Raw genomic sequence first — 17,921 nt, forward strand, 5'->3', positions numbered from 1 at the left:
AATTATAATCCTGATAGAAATACAGTAGCCAGGCTACCAATTTGTCCTGCTGGGGATCTAGAGAGCCATGAATCCTAGAATGACAAATTCAAGAGCAATCTCCCTTCAATTTTCTATGTCTGGTATGAACAAACTTTAAACAAGTACCCATAAAATGAACCACTTAAAATTCTAGTTGATTTTTAATTCCCAGGAGGTTTGTTTTTCCTAATATTTTAAATGTTGATTGAATGGGCCTCTCTCCCCTCCCCAGCATGCTTTTTTAAGCAAAAAGTCCATATGTTTGACACAGTAGAGAATTTGTTAGGCTGTAGATCACAGTAGTAAAGTGTGAGACAAGATGTGTCTCAAGGGAACCCCAGGAAGCCATAAGGAATGTAAAAAGTCAGAGGGTTAAAGCCACATTAAGACAGCTGTTATGTTAATGAGACGTCTGCTTTTCTTGTAACTGTGGGTCACTGCTTTAGAAAATATGAACATCATCGTGACTGTTGAAGCTTACTTGTTCCAGTATTTCCTATGCAAGAAGCTAGAGTATTCACTTCTACATATAGGCTTATTTCTTTTTAAAAATTAAAAACACTCTTTTTAGCATAATTGTATCTACATAATTATTATACAACTATTCAAAATTAGATACACGCAGTGGAAATCATTTTGAAAAATTATATTTTTCTTTCAATTCAATCTCTTTTAGATAATGGAAATATATCTCCATCAAACCTTTGTTATGTATGCTTGCTCTAGATTCTGAAGATAAAGATTATTCAGGTTTGATGGCATTTTATAGAATCTATTTTGTTTTATACTAAAACCCAAGTTGCAACAAGTAAAGGGACAGAGCTTGGGAAAATATTTTTGGACTAAATCTCCCACAGTTTCTAGCTAGCGTGACCAGTGAATTCTAGGACCTGTAATCTTAAAAAGTAACTTTTTCAATCTGCATATGAAATGGTTTCTTGTCAAAGGAACTGGAGCTTGCACACAAATCTTCACTCACAATCTACTCATATTTTCCCCAAACTTTCTGCAGAAGAATTCAGGAGAGAAAAAAATCTTGTTATTGTTGCTATCGTTAAAACTTAAGACTTTGGAAAGCTTTGTCAATCTAGTATAAATTAGTAGGACCCTCTTGTTTGAAATGAACAAAACCAAAGTTGATTGTAACAATTGTGCTCATCAACAAAACTGTTGGGAAAATTGAAAACAGTCAAACCTTTTTGTATTTGACTTTTTGAAACCTGACAACACTTCTTCAAAACTTTTGCCTGAAAGAACAATTTCCGGAGTAGTGATTCTCAACTTCTCTTATCTTATGCAACAGCGAACAGACTATCAAAGAACCTGGGTCCCACCATAAAGGAAAAATGAAGTCCACTTCTTCTGTGAAGGATATATATGTGCTCATTGGCATTCTGTTACTATGATCAAAAACCTGTTTTCGACTTTCATCTCCGTCAATGGTCTTACATTTGTGGAAATTTTCACAACATCTGTATCCAATTGAGCATGGCTTACATTACTAGGTCACAAAACTAGAAAAGTGCCCAATGCACATTATGTACATGCACTGATGCATATCAGGAACTATTGACAATGTTCTGATATGCATCTTGTGTCCTACCTCCTATGAAACAGTTTGATATATCTTTTTTTTTGTTCACCAAGAAAATGCATTCATAGAATGCAGAATGGCAATCAACTTACTCCACCCTCATCCCCATTAATACAAAATGAACTCCTGACAACCATTAAGAAGTATATTCACCTGAACCCGAGCTTCAGTGAGTTTAGCTCTTTGTGCAAGTTCCTCCCGGGTGTAAATATCAGGGTAATGGGTCCTCTCGAAAGCTCTCTCCAGCTCTTCTAATTGTTCCGCTGTAAAAGTTGTTCTGCTACGACGTTGCTTTCGCTTTAATGGCAAATCTGGCTCAGAATCTATATCGGAACCTTCATCTGACTGCGGAGCTGATGCTGGAAAGAAATCAGGCAAAGGAACAATTAATATGTGACTAGCAGATGAGGGCAGAATCAAGAATTTAAGTAACAGGAGGGGGCATTGAAGAAAAATGCTTTATTCAAATTAGCCTGGATCCTCCAATGAACCATACAATGGATAGCCTTGTCTGAGAGTGCTACAGCATATTTCATTCAAATGACTGAATAATTCTCAATAGTTCCTTCAGTTAATATAGTCACTTTTCTTCCTTTTGGAATATCTGGAGGCAGATTCCAATTTCCTTGCCTGGGTTATTTATTCAAATATATTCAACTTGTTTTTTTCAATGACCTCAAATATTTGAATCCCAAACCATGTAGCTTCATCACTGTTGTATTTAGGCAAGTAAAATCACAAGGACTTGCTACCAAATCAAGCATATAAAAGTACTGTTTAATTTAAACATTCAAGAATGCACTTTCAGTTTATCTAATGGGGATTTGCCATGACGCAAAATTTAGGAAATTGACAGTGGACTTTTGATGGCCAATGGGCCAGAGGGCTGTGAGAGGCCACATAACTCTGCATGCCCTTCTCCTTAGGCACAAATACATAGAAAGGAAGAAACATGATTTTAAACCATGTCCTAAATAGGTAGAATTCACATATGGTACATATTATATAATGCTTGAGGAGAGTGGCTTAGATCAAGGAAACAGTGCATGGAAAAGGATTAGTACTCCCAGTACCATGGCCTTGATCTGACCCCACATATAGATCTATAGATATATACATACACTGTTTCTTTTATTATTTTGGTAAAACCTGTGGGAGAACTGACATCTCTCAAGGATCTCCCATATCTTAACACATTTGCCCTCAGAGAAGAAAGCTAAAACACAAATCCAATTTTAATTTTTGTTAAAGGAATGGTGTTTCTTTGCTATATTTCATATTTCATTTAAAAACACTGCCCTTCCTCACCCAGATGTGTTAGACTATAAGTCCCATGATCCTCCAGGCACAGCTGGCATCTGACCTATAATCCTTCTGAATGACACAAAGAAATTGCTAGGCACATCTACTTAGAAGTTGGTAAATGGGGTGTCCGAATGTGGCCATTATAGAGTTATTCAGTCTTGTAAAGAGAGGCATACTCCTTTTACAAGGATTTCAGCATTATAAATGACTGTTCCTTATCCAGAAGGTTTCAGCAAGTCCCCAAACATTCAGTAATCGAGGCACTGCAAAAACTCCATGGCTTCTCATGACACATAGGCTGGGTTAGAGATACAAAGATTCAGAACTTGAATACTGACCCGCCTTTTAATTTATTTTCTCCTTAATAATATACTCAAGAATGCACCATCACTTTCATCTCTAGTTACAAAAGAGATCTATTTAGAGGCTGGTATAATGGTCTCTCTCTCTCTCAGTCGCATAGTCGTTTCCGACATTTCGTGACCTCATGGACCAGTCCACGCCAGAGCTCCCTGTCGGCCGTCGCCGCCCCCAGTTCCTTCAAGGTCAGGCCAGTCATTTCCAGGATACTGTCCATCCATCTCACCCTTGGTCGGCCTCTCTTCCTTTTTCCTTCCATTTTCTCCAGCATCATGATCTTTTCCAAGCTTTCCTGTCTCCTCATGATGTGGCCAAAATACTTCAACTTTGCCTCTAATATACTTCCCTCCAGTGAGCAGCCGGGCATTATTTCCTGGAGGATGGACTGGTTGGATTGGTATAATGGTATCTAATCAAAATAAAGATAAGTACTTCTTCTTTTCCTAAAATAATACTTTATGTCTATATACCTGACTGCCCACTAAACCCAGGGCTGATGATTCAGGAGGAACAGAAAGTGAGTTTCTCAAAGATACACTCCCTTTTACCAATACATGTACATCTGTGTCTACAGTGGGATGAGGTATGCCTGTAAATGCTTACAATATATGCATCTGTTGCATAATGTACAGGGCAGTATATGATTGCCCTTTGTATTAGTTCTTTTGTTTCCAGAAGTCATTGTCTAAAATTTCTCCATTGTTGTTAGACAGATGGAAACCTAACAAGTGTGAAGCAGTATATGACCTCAAAATCAACTCGGACCAGCACCACCCCAGAGTAACAGGTTTCAAAACATTGTCAACACATCTAAAACTTGAAAATGAGTTTCAAAACTTGACATGAGAAAACCTGATGTATTACATGAAATAGAAGGTGGGATTTCACCATTTTTCAAACAATTCTCTCTAGTCAATGTAAATTTCATATTACCATGACAGCATTCAAAAACAAGGTCTGTAGGTTATAAATTGATACTTGCTTGCCAAGAAGTAAGCCCTATTGAATTCAACGGAACCTAATTCTAAGTAGTTATGTAGACTGATGTATCGTTAGAATCATATGAATTGACATAATAGCCACACATAAATATTCAAAACGATGCCATATTGAAGATGGAGTAAGTTTGTTTTCTGCTGCCCTAAATACTAGGATACAGAGTAATGAGTTCAAACTACAGGGAAAGAGATTCTACCTAAATATTGGGAAGATCTTCAACTAAGTTACATGAACAGGAGACAAAAAAAAAACAACTTTATAAAATATTGGCTTTTGTTTTGTCCATCCATCTAAAATTCATTATTTCATCAGGCACTTTACATTATCCTTTCATCATACCAACTTTTTGTTTTGTCTTTGTAATTCATCACCATTCATATTCTTATTTATGCCAATGGACAACCCATGCCCGATTTGATACTTTAAAAAAGAAAATCAATCAGTTTTTGATTTAAAGCTCAAATTTGCAAATACAATTAAAAACACGACATGCGACAGAAAGTGATTACTGGGCAGACAGTGTCTTTTGAACTTTATCAGCACAAAGAAGAACCTGTCTGATTTGAATTGAAATTGTGCTGGTTGGTAAGTAAAAGAAAATATCATGCTTTCTTATTTCTCCTGCAAAAAAGGAGTTAATTTAATAACTTTTATTTAAATTTAGTATTTGGGCACATCTGCATACATTGATTACTTAAGTCAGTTTCAAACCGTTATTTAAAAAATGGTTTTGCTGTGCAGATGATTACACAGGAAATCCTCGAACTAGTGGTGTTTATTACACAAACCACAAAGCAATGATGTGCATTAAGTGCTTTCTTTTGCATGGTTGGCCGATTGTCATTTAAGCACCATAGCTTAAAGCTAGCATCTAACTGCAATAAATGGTCAATATAGATGGGTCTTTTCTCTCTGGGAAACAAGGGCTCCTTCTATCCCAAAATTAATTTAGGTGAAACTGGTGTGAAAGCTAGCTTACACATTTGACTATTCCTATTAATTTTGGTGGTGGTTATTAGATTTGCTTGCAAAGTAGCAGGGTGCATTATGACATAAGGAAAAAACTGTGTTTTTTTCTTTGTAGCAAACTTGATTATTTAATGATCTAGCAATGTTATGCAGAAAAGATGATTTATCTAATCAAGTTGGATTACTGAAACTATTAGAAAAAAGACTAAAAGTATACTTTGATATGATTTTGATATTATTGTAAGTTTTTACTATGTAAATTCATATATATATCTCCTATAGAGCATCACACTTCCCTTAACAGCTGTAGGTTGGGAGGGTGCCAGAGGTCCTGGCCTGGGGACCCATTTTTAAGAATGGAGGACCATGCTGGTAGAGTCTCCTTTGAAGATTGTTAAACAGAGGTTGGATGGTCATTTGTCAGGAATGTTTTGATTGTGTGTTCCTGTATTGTAGACAGTTGAGTTGAGTGGCCATTGTGGTCTCTTTAAGGTCTATGATACTATGGTGCTATAAAATGGATTAGAATTAGTCACGAAATATTTTGCACACGTTGAAAACATGGTCAGTTTTTAACTAATGTCACTGTTCTAGTGAGAATTACTTTGAATATCTTACTTATTTCATATTCATCCTATGCTTACTCCAGCAAGCTCATGATAGGTCATTCTATATATCCATACAATAAACATGGGGTGCAAATCAGGCTAAAAGAACACTATGGGCCAGAATTGCTCAGCGAGCTTCATGGCTGTTAAAAACTTTGGCTCTAAGACTCACTCCAGCACTATCTGTTATATTATCTATTATATCATAGTGGTTCCTTTTGGCCATCTCCTATTCCTGGTCCCAGTTGCTGGAAGAGAAAATGGAATCCTTTCAGGGGGAGAAAACAGGATACAAGAGTCACATTCAAACTTCAAAGAAACACAAAGAGTCAGAGCATTTCTCCCAGAGAACTGAACAACAGTTTCTCACTTAGAGCAACTATGTAAACTGAAACAAAATTGATATTAAATTGTATGTTTTGTGAGAAAAGCATCTGGTCTATAAAGCTGAGTCAAAACAGAAGAAAGGCAAATGTCTTAATGCTCTATTATTCTTTGAATCCTTAGTTCCCATCCAGTGGATGTTTTGTTTGGTGGTAGTGCTGTTAGCACAATAATAACACAGTTGTTGTTTGGCTGTTTTTCCAGATCCACACACCATTCCTCAAGATAGATGTTTCTGTGATGGAAAAGTAATATCAAGCCAAGCTGAGGTTTCCCTTGAAAGCGGAGAAAATCTGTTTCCCTGCAAATTGTGTTTATAATTAATTGTGAGCATCATGTGGTCACACAAGATTATTATGTACACTGATTACCAGGCATGTATTATTCCGAAAATTCCTCCCTAGAAAGGCTAGACATGTGTTTTATATGCTTTGATTAAGTAAGCTTTTATCAGTGTCTGTGCAAATTTTGTAATCTACCTTGAGTCCCAGGGCTGGGGAAAAGGTACCAATTAATAAGTAAAATAAAAAGAGAAGACAAAAAAGTTTTTAAAAATCTAAAAAAAAAACAAGAAGCTCAAGAAGTTTCTATGGCTTTTAGCAACTGGTGTACCAACTACAGCTATATTTGGCCATAGCTGCCCAATTTCTGCTAGCCTTCCATTTAGATTACTGTATTGCCATTCATTGTGCATAAGATGGCTGGTAAAGATAATTCAGAAATTTAAGTTATTTTGAAATACAGCCACAAGATTGCTAACAAGTTCTGTCATATAACACCAGTTCATCAGTGTTACTAGCTCCCAGTATGTTTCCAGGCCAAATTGAAAAGACTGATTTTAACATTTGACTGGTTTTGACCAGCTTGTCCAAAAGGTCCCCACTTTTTACATATAGCTCTTGTGTATCTTCAAGTTGTTTGTTGACCTATGATATCCCTATGCATTTTATAGGATTTTCTTATATTGCTTCAAGGTCTAATCAGTGTCACACTGTCGAATTATAGTGATTGGACACCACTTTGACTTCCATAGCTCAATGCTACAGAATTCTGGGATTTGTCATTTTGTAAGATATTTATTTAGCCTCCTCTGTCAAAAAGCTCTGGTGAAGCTGCAAACTACAAATCCCAGAATTGTATAGCATTGAGGCACAGCAATTAATTCTATAATTCTGTATGCCTGCTCTTTCAGATGTCCATTAAAATGACCACTCGGTACAAATTAACACAGAGAAACCTATGTGAGCCCTGGAGCAATTATCCCCATGCCCCCTAAAAGGTCCTGATCTCTGGAATTGATCTATTACCTTAAGAGGAAATATCTGCATTGTAAATAAGAACTAATCAATTGTTCACCTGACCATCATCTGAAAATTTCACTTTACACAGACAATGATGACATTTGCTCACTTTCTACACCTGGAAACAAGTGAAAGTTGTCTATCACAGACTTTCCCATTGAGAACTCAACTGCTGCATTTACAGTGAGCCATGGAACAAAAAAAGTGGGAGTCTTAAACCCCACTTTAAATTAGGCTGGGGTAACTGATCTCCCCCAAATGATCTGGCCAAATTGGACCATCTAGACTCTATTGCAGTTAAGCCTTCTGAGAAATTACAAGTGAATATTAAGTTATGAAGCACTAAGAAATATTAAGATGATGATTTTGTTCAGTCTTCCAAGAATAATATAAGAATAATATAAGCTATTTGCAATCTATCATTATCATATTTATTTATACTATGCCATTGGGGCTCAGGGTAGTTTCCAAGTAACCTACACTGAATATCTGGAGGATACTTCTAAGTAGACAGACATTGTACTTGGATCAGTCCTCATATTTACAGATGTTTCAATTATAATCAGTGGAGAAAGAAATTTGCCTTCCTTCTGCAAGTGCATGTAAGTAGGCAAAATTAATGCCATCTTAAAAACAGTTCAAGTTCCTCTTCCAGAGCAGACCAAAATGGGACCAGAGAAGGAATGGGGAAGTGCTTGCATTATCACTTCACAAATGTTGCCTGCCAAGGCTGAAGGCGAAGGAGGCATTTCCCCACTTTTCTATTTTGCTAATTCCAGGTTTGCAGCACTGAGGGGAACTAGCTTCTGAAGGAATCCATAGGACTCATGCCCCATGCCCCATGCCTGCATGGTCTATTAGACCCTGGTGGCATTGTGGGAGTAGGAGAGTTTACAGGGACAGTTGTCTTTCTTCTGGGCATAGTATCAACATCAACATCCCAGAACTCCACCCGCCCCAGCTGAATATCTCACCAAAGGTTAAGACTAGGAGGGGATCACTTCTATTACATCCTACACTCTACCAGCCATCAATAATGGGGATCGGTATGTAAGACAACACTGTCAAGCTAAAATCTTGTATTCCGGGAGTGGGAAAAGTCTACTTTTTGAGTTCTCATCACATTGTTGTTGGGTGTCTTCAAGTCATTTTTAAGATGGTGATTCTAAAGTGAACCTATTATGAGATTTTCTTGACAATATTTGTTCAGAGGATGGTTGTCTTTGTTTCCCTCTGAGTCTATAGACCTCATCACATTGAGGTCCCAAATCCGGGAAATAGTGGGGGGTTTAAACACAGATCGTGGTGAATCTGGCAGGGCCCTGCGGGGGAACTCATCACCCCATGCCCGTATTGCCCCTCACCTTATCCCATGTGGAGAAGCATTGCTGCCTGGCTCCCCCCTCCCCATTGTTTTCTATGCAAAGCAGGAAGCTTGGACCCCTCTTCAGGCATGGAACCCTGCCAGAAGTTGATAAATATTAATGTGATGGGATCTGGCAGGCTCCGTGCCTGAAGCGTGTCATAGGATGGGCAGTTTTGCCCATCTGATGAATTCCTATGACTCGCCCAAAATCATCCCACATATTTCTCTGACCAAACAATTATTTAAACCCTCATTTCCTAGTGTCTGAGTACAACACTCAAACCAATACATCATGCTAGCTCCTAACACCTTAGCAAAGATTGTTTTTCTCAAAATGACCCATAGTGAGCATGGGAAGGGAACAATTTTGGTATATTTGGAGATAATGGTCTGGTTTAGTTCCAGAAGAGACAGTTTCAAATTCGGAAGTAAAAAATGACTAGATTTCTCCAGTAGGCACCATAGGGATATTTTGAGAAAAATACATACTTAAAGGAGGGTTAAAAATCAGGGTATGGGAGCAATGTAGATGATCACTTGCCCATGCATTGATATCAGTAAGCCTTATTTCTGAGCAGAAGTGCATAGAATTACACTAGTAGTCCTGCCATTTTCAATGGAAATAATTTATGAAGAGGCTTGAATACCTCCCATTGAATCCAATGGGTCTTAAACATGTTTACTTTGGCAAGAACGTTCTCTTTGAAAATATTCATTTATCCACCCACAGAAACACCCTGCTGATCTCTGAATCCAAACTATCTCACAGTAGGTGGAGAAGGGGGGGGAGTATAATCAGTCTCCAAAGAAATCAAGTGCAGAGCAACAATCAGACTCTGCAGGATTACAAATTCCTCCTTTAGGAATGGGAGGAGAAATCCATGAGCACCAGCTATCAGTGGAATAGCCATGAAGTTTAATTAAAGAAGGAATTACAGAATTAGAGAGTGGTTCTTTGTCTGTTAACCCCTCATGACCAGTTTGCTGGCCCCAGGAAACACTTCATCCAGGTTAACACTATTATACACAAAATCTTTGCACAATTTCATAGGGATTTGGTCACATGGAATTCTGTAATTATCAGTTCCCCAAGGAACATCATAAACATACATGCCTAGGCAAAACACTGGGCAAGAATTAATACACACAAACACTCATTTTGTTTGTTGTTTCTCTGCCCAGCGGGATATTTCATTTGAATAATTAAGCAAAACATGACAACCATTTAAGGAGCATATATTTATTCAAAAAAAATTACAATGCACTTTAATGAATTCAACAGAGAGCCTTTCTTCTCTGGAGCTTGAAGGCCATGGCTTTATCAATGCAATTCAGTGATATAAAATTTAAGCACTACAATATTCCACTTTCCTTCTTTTAGACCATAATATTGAGTTATATCTTTTAAGTGCTTTAATCTAGTTGTGTGCTGCTTAGAAACAGCAAGTGGCTTCAAAGGGAGGATCAATTTTCCATTTAATTGATTCTTATGGGTCATGTTGTATATTCCAAGTTTTCAATCAACAGCTGGATATTTTCATACACAACTGGAGAGGGTAATATAATAGTTGTTAATCCTGGGCTCATGACAGAATGTTCTAAAACTATCCACTTTTACATACAATGCTGAAAAGGATCTGCTGTATCTTGAACCAGCACATAAATGATATCTATTTTCCACTTTGTTTGCAAGTTGGTAACACACACTGAACTGTAACTATCACAAATTATATGAGAACAGTGTTAACAATATATTGCCTTTCTATTAGGAAGACATTGACAAATCTACTATCCTGCAATTAATTTTGAAATTCTGAATCATGCCATGTGTTAGTAGAAATACATAGAAACACTAATACATTTCTCGGGCAAAAGAAAGCTTGTATTTTGAAAGTATCACTGGAAAACACTTTTGGCAGGATACTCAGCCAGCAGATCTAAACTCCTTTAATACCTCTCATGAACCCCTTCTATACATACGTACCCCAGTCCAACTGCACCTAATTTCCTATACCGAAATATGTAGGTTGTGTAGCAGGCCAGTCGCCTATTTTCTGATCTGCAGTGTCTTTTTATGTAGTGAAATCTATGTGAGTGACCTCTAGCATGTTTACTCGGGTGCAAGGCAGGAGGAGGAGTGCAAGTGAGCCTGATACCCCCTCATGGGCTCACGGTAAATGACAAATGACACTTTCCCTTTGTGAACTTTGGGATTTTTGTTGACTTATTTGGCGGCTTTTGTTGAGCCCTTAGAAATGGCCTGTGGTTGAAGCCTATTTGACCAATTTCCACGCTCCATCTGGGGTATCCATCAACAGGGCCTTTTACCCGCATTCAGGGCTCTGACACCTGCCTAGCAGGATGCAGGAGACACAAAGAAAACCAAAGTGGATGAGAAGGAGGGGTGAGACCGTGTGGATTTATTTTTACGGGGAGGTTGAACTGGATGCTCTGTAGGGGTTAATCCATGTCTCTTCAGTCCAGAGACTTCAGCACCTGGAAGCTCCCTTTCAATGTTTTTCCCCCCATTCCCTTTAGGGAAACTAGCAGAGTTTGAAAATGTTAAATATATACTGTGGGTGCCTGGAAGCGTACATGTGTGTTTAAAAAATGTGATAGGAAATGAGCTATTTAGACACTTTCCAATAAATTACCATTGGTTTAGACACTAGGAACAAGAAGTAGTGGGACCTTGTTTTTGGAGCCTTGTTTATCTTAACCAAAAGGTTTCACCAGCTGCTCTTTTAACTGTAGCAGGGGGAAAAACATGTTAGAAGAGCCCTTTATTGTTTGTGGGGAGGGCAAGGGGGGGAAAGAATGGCTCCTGAACTGTTTTATCCAAGCATTTCCATTTAAGGAAACATTTCCCATTGGAATCATCAACATGATTAAGTATTTAGAATCAGCGACTGAGCTCAACACATGCCTTCCAGCACAGGCATGCCTGGTTTGGCTGCTTTTTTACTCTCTCTCTCTCTCTCTCTCTCTCTCTCTCTCTCTCCTTCCTCCCCTCCTCCCCCTCCTGCTCCATTCCTTGCCTCCTTTTGAAAGCTTGGATTCACAGCAAGAGGTCATTAAAAAGAAAATAAACCCCTGCCAGGTCTGGACTAATCAAAATAGTGCAAATAAATTCTGACACTTAGCAACTCCCCGAGTGCTCACAACCCTGGGAGGAGTGTACAGATTACTTATGAATATGGCAGGCAGCAGGAGACAAGTTCAGAAGGTCTAATGTCAGTATGCAGCCACCTGTGCATTCTGTCAAGCTCTCACCATAGTGTATTTTTCAGTGGCTTAAGAGAAAGTCCTTAGAGCTCCCTTTGCAGCAAAGAGTGGAATTTCTAGCACACTCCATACACTCAGAGTGTGAGGTAAATAATTTTCTGAACTATTTCTTACAAAAATGGAGAGCCAGCCTAGATATTAACCATGTTGGCTGGGGGATTCAGCGAGCTATAGCCCAGGTGCCATATATGATTAGCATGGAGTCCTGGACCATCTTCTCAAAGTCTCTCATTTAATCTAATATCTGTGTAATATTCCTTTATTTATAGGCAGTTGGTAGAATATCAGGTGACATTTTCATGTATTAGCTCAAGAATAGCAGTCATTTTTGTGTGTTTGTGTACATGTGTGCATGCCTTCAAGTTGCATGTGAATTTATGGTGATCCCATCAATTTCATAGGATTTTCTTAGGCAAGAAATACTCAGGCTGGATCAGCATTGCCATATAACCCAGTATCTGATCCCAGATTAGCGGCTTTGAACTGTATTATATGAATCTACACTGCCATATAATCCAATAATAATCTGGGATCAGAAACTGGATTTTATGGCAGTATAGATCCAACCTCATAGGTGGTTTTGTCAGTTCCTTCCTCTGAAATGTAGCCTAAAGATTTGGTATTCAGTGGCAAACCAGGGCTGATCATGATTAGCTTCCAAGATCAGACATGAGCTGGTGCCTTAGCAAGTATATAAAAGCTCGTAATTATTATTATTAATATCAGATTGTCATTTTCACTTGTCTACTGCATTTTTCTTTCTTTTATGATTTTAATTACCTTGCTATATAGAAGCTTGAACAGATTTACAAACGCAATGTACAATGAAACAAGTGTGGGTAGTAATTCCACAAAAGAACCACAGGCTAATTTCTCTTGGACTACCAGCTACTGAGTAATTGTTGGGATATGGCAAGGGAATGCAATCTCAACATCAGCAAGTCACATCTTGAGTTTTAAGCAGTTTAGCAGATTCAGGATCATGTGCCATTGATTAGTTTTGTTTTATCTGTGAGATATCCTCTCTTGCTTTGTAAAATTAAGCAAATGCAAAGCATGAAGATGTTGGTGTTATTCTTTTCCAACCCCATCTGAAATCAGTCCACATTTGCAGTAAATCTTTTTTTTAAAAAAAATGGCTGAGATCCTACATCAGGGTCACGCAGTATACATTTTAGCAAGCAGAGTTATATGTTGATTGTTGAATGGAAATGCTGTTCAACTGAGTGAAAACCTGAACGTGCAACTAGTGTTCACCTTATGTGCATGTGCATTGCATGTGTGTATCTATATGCACTACTGCACCACATACTGTATGTAATTCTGCTTCTGCAATCTCAAGCTGAACACAGATGCTCAACTTTGGACAAAAATGTCCAGCAGCTTCTGTAGGATAACATGTACATATGTAAGACACTCACTAAAATAATACATATGTAGAGAACACATCTTGGCTAGTGGGATATAGAGCCAGAAGAGATAGATATCGTCCTTGAGTACCTCATAGCACGTTGAATAACCTTTTTCTAAAGGGTTACAATTCCTAACATATATCTTGCTTTACCACATAAAAATAATTATTACAATATAATCCAATTCAGTTAAGCATGAAATGGTCACAGTGGAATTGGATTTAACTAAGCTTAACTATGTGATGAAGTGTATCCAGATTTAATTGCTACAGGTCTGAACAATTTTGCTCCCAAATGCTTTAAAAAGTCAAAAATTACAAAATCAAGTATATTATTATAATATTATATTCCCTTTCCACTAAGTAGCTTGTATTTTCAAACCTAAGCTGCTCATTCAACCTGTCTTCGAGACTCTTACATGCTTACTTTCCAAGGTCGAACTTGATCATGTCTCTTCTGAACATTATCACTATCATTTTATTTGTCCCTAGGACCTACAGAGGCTGAATGGACTACCAAACCTGAAGAAAAGAAAGCACAGCCATGGCCAGAAGTCCTCTTCTGATTTTGAAGAATTGCTAACTTAAAAGGTTTAATAGTGCAGCTGGCCCCTGGGACCTACTTAAAAATGAATTGCTCTAAGACAATAATTCCCAAGCTTTGGTCCTCCAGTTGTTTTGGACGTCAATTGTCAGAAATCCCAGCCATCCAGGGCTGTAGCCAAGGGGGTGGGGGTTAGGGGGTTAACCCTCCCAAAAAAATTTTTAGGTTTTTTAAAAACCAGGTTTACTCATGAATTTTAACTGGTTAATCAAATCCCCATAAGTGTCCACTGAAGTTTATCTGTCTGGAGTGTCCACTGAAGTTTATCAATAGAGCCTGATTTCTGATTTTGCATTATTGAACTACTCTTCATGATTCGCTAAAAAAAGGTTTCAACACCACCACCCCCATTTTTTTTTGTTTTGGCCCTGCAGCCATCTTACCAGCTGCTAGGAATTGGGAGAGCTGATGTCCATAATACTCAGAGGTCCAAAGGTTGGGAACCACTGCTCTAAGAGAATTGGAGCAGCCTGGGGAACCACAAAAGCATCCTTGGGGTATTAATGACTTCAGACTATGGCTCTTTTCCCACCCCTGTGTTAACTTGAGGACACTTTGCCCCCTCTGGCTTTCTGATTAGGTGATTTTGTGGATGGACTCATCACTAACTTCTAACACTCCATATTAGTCTTTTCTTTATTTCCATTGAAAATGCAGCTGAATTGTATGTGTATTCATATTGACACAATGGAACTCATTCAGAGGAGAACAACTAAGACACAAAAAGGTCTGGAAAGCAAGTTCTATGAGGAACAACGTAAGGAACTGTGGCTGTTTAGTTTGGAGAAACAAAGGTTGAGTGATAATACAAGACCCATATCTAAACACTTGAAGGGAAATGGTAAAGCAAGGTTATTTTGTGCTTCTTCAGAGACTAGAACACAAACCAATGATTTCAAATTTTAAGAAAAGAGATTCTACCTAAACATTAGAAACAATATTGTAACAAAGTGCCTTGGAAAGGATCTGTAAACACAGGTTGAATAACCATCTTTCAAGAGCACTCTAGTTGTATATTTCTGCGTAGCAGTGGGTTAAATTAGTTGGCTCTTGTGATTCCGTCCAACTATGATTTAATGTTTCTATGTCTATTAAAGAATTACTGCATTTTCTCACAAATAATTCTGATGTCACTGAATGTATTGGCTATGCTTCAAAATAGATGTTTCCTGAAATTATTTCAAACTATATCTAATATATTCACTAATGTTGGCATTTCTTTGCAGATTTTTGGATAGATAGACAGACAAACACACAGACAGACAAATAGATATATCTGCAAAGTCTACTCCTGCAGATGAGTAGACTAGATTAATATATTCCAATACTAATATCTACATGGCAGTTCCTATGTTTTTCATAATTGTATCCAAATATGAAAACAAAATGTTTCAACAAAGCAAAACCAACCCGAGTTAACTTTCTAGATCTTCCTTATACTACAACTTTTTTCAGAATATGCTACAATGAAACATGGCTCTGGGGACAATAATTGAAGCACCTCACATGATGTATGGATAGTGCTATCACAAAGTAGGGCAAAATGATCTGTATCAGTTAGCACCATGAGACCAATAATGTTTGAATGATGGCACCATGAGACAGATAAAGATGTCTCAATGATGACAGGAAAACTTCTCAATATCTTTGCATTAACAATGGAGTGGATACTAACTGGGCTTCACTGCTCTTTGGGCCAGCACAGACAGGGTGAAACCTTTGTCTGTGGATTAGTTCTACACTAATCACAATGAATTAGGAAGCCTTCACTGTGGTCTAGGAGCCCCCAGATGGCGTAGTGGACTAAGTGACTTGAAGGTTGGGTTGCTGACCTGAAAGCTGCCAGGTTCGAATCCCACCTGGGGAGAGTGTGGATGAGCTCCCTCTATCAGCTCCAGCTCCATGCGGGGACATGAGAGAAGCCTCCCACAAGGATGGTAAAAACATCAAAAACATCCGGGCGTCCCCTGGGCAACGTCCTTGCAGACGGCCAATTCTCTCACTCCAGAAGCAACTCCGGTTGCTCCTGACACGGGAAAAAAAAAACTCTGGTATAATCCCAAATTGGAATAAACATATAGTTTTGAATCAACATACAGTTTCCACAAGAACTCCTCAATATTAAATCCTGTTGGTGACTTGCACTAATGATTTAAGGATGGCAGCAGACTAAATTAAGTCATTTTGTGAGTGGAAGATAGCAGTGGCTGTGGGGTAGCATCTCAAGCTTTCTACATTAGGGAAATGCTAGGCTTATATGGGGAGATGGTTGCTGTCCCATTGCCAGTTCTGAAGAAATATTCAACTTTCAGTGTATTTGGATGTTGTACATGCAACAAACAGAGGAAGAGCTTTGCTTCAGGCAGAAAAATGTGTTGTTTCTGATGCCTCAGCTTGTATAGCTTGATTTTCCTCAAAGGTTCCCTCTGGGGAATTGATTCAATCATAATGGTAATTCCCTCGCCCCCAATAATTTCTTTCTCCCAAATATGATGGCTAGCCTCTCTATCAGGGCTTGAAAAGTTAATAGTGTCCTAAAGAAGGAAAAACTGGTTCCTGTAATAACAAAGTTAACATACATATTACTACTGGGGATATTCTAAATACACATACAGAGGAAAGATCCACTGAAAACAATGTAATATACTTCCAAGTAAATGCTTACATTTTATAAAAGGAAATGAGTTTTGATCAATATTGCTGTTTTACTCTGCCATAATATGACAATGCTTAACAACTTAAGTTGTTGGGTGAGGTGTAAGAATGGTATCTTTCAAACACGATGAAACAAAATTTTATCATAGGCTGAGGGGTAATTGTATTGTTGGTGGTGGGTTGTCTATGTATGTGTGTATGTTTGTAATGTGTATTGTGTATTACAATTTTAAAATAATCTAATAAAAAACACAATTTTATATTTAATGTAAACAGTTAAGTGAAAATTGATAATTTGATTCATCTTGGGAAGAAGAAAGAAGACGAAAGCTTTACTTGCATGTTAATGTTTCAAATTTTAGACTCTCTAAAATGTTTCCAGGCATGTTTAGCTAGATTTTTTGTTTGGAAACAACAGTAGTGATAAGCAAAGATTTCCCGCACAATATATCGCTATATTTAATTCTTTCAAACACAAGCCCTTCTTTTCTAATTCTCTTTTTTCTCTCATTCTCTAAACAAGCATGTGTTTCAGTGCATGACTATGCATATCTATTCAAAAGCAAGTCCCATTTAGCTCTTTTTTAAAAACACACACACATATACATATTTTCTTGCTATTTTTTTTAGTGAAACACTGAGATCGATATTTGGAGTTTAACAAAGCCTGCCCTCTGATAAATGAGTATACAATTGCCCCTTGAAACTCAATTCAGCCCTTCAAAATAGCATATTCACAAGATTACAAATGATTTAATATGTTTACTTGATGCAATGAGCTGAATAATCCTCAGCAAGAAGAAATCTCAAAAGACAGGGAAATGGGCTGACTGTTATTTAATTAAATATCCTGGCTCATTAAGTAATTGTTCATCAGTGCCACATGGAATACAGCTACTTACTAAAGGCTCTAAGTGCAAGATGCTTATTGTTCAATGGAAAGAGAAGTTGATTTAACTGTAAACATTGTTCCTGGGAAAGGCTTTGACTGATGAATGCACCTTGTAAGGAGGCAGAAGTCCAGGAAAACAGTAGCAGGGGCACAAGAAAGGAAGGGGG

At 37.9% G+C, this 17,921-nt stretch overlaps 1 protein-coding gene across 3 annotated transcripts in view; it reads right to left on the bottom strand.

The window, feature by feature from the left end:
* Nucleotides 1–17,921, bottom strand: part of pax3 (paired box 3) — a 129,962-nt gene that overhangs the window by 29,462 nt on the left and 82,579 nt on the right. For all 3 annotated transcript variants that reach the window (XM_008106289.3, XM_062976570.1, XM_003218269.4), the window contains one exon: nt 1,769–1,974. In XM_008106289.3, coding sequence (XP_008104496.1) covers nt 1,769–1,974 — 206 coding nt within the window. The remainder of the gene's footprint in view (nt 1–1,768; nt 1,975–17,921) is intronic.

This window comes from Anolis carolinensis, chromosome 3 (assembly GCF_035594765.1).
Source record: "Anolis carolinensis isolate JA03-04 chromosome 3, rAnoCar3.1.pri, whole genome shotgun sequence".
Classification (NCBI taxonomy): Eukaryota; Metazoa; Chordata; class Lepidosauria; order Squamata; family Dactyloidae; genus Anolis; species Anolis carolinensis.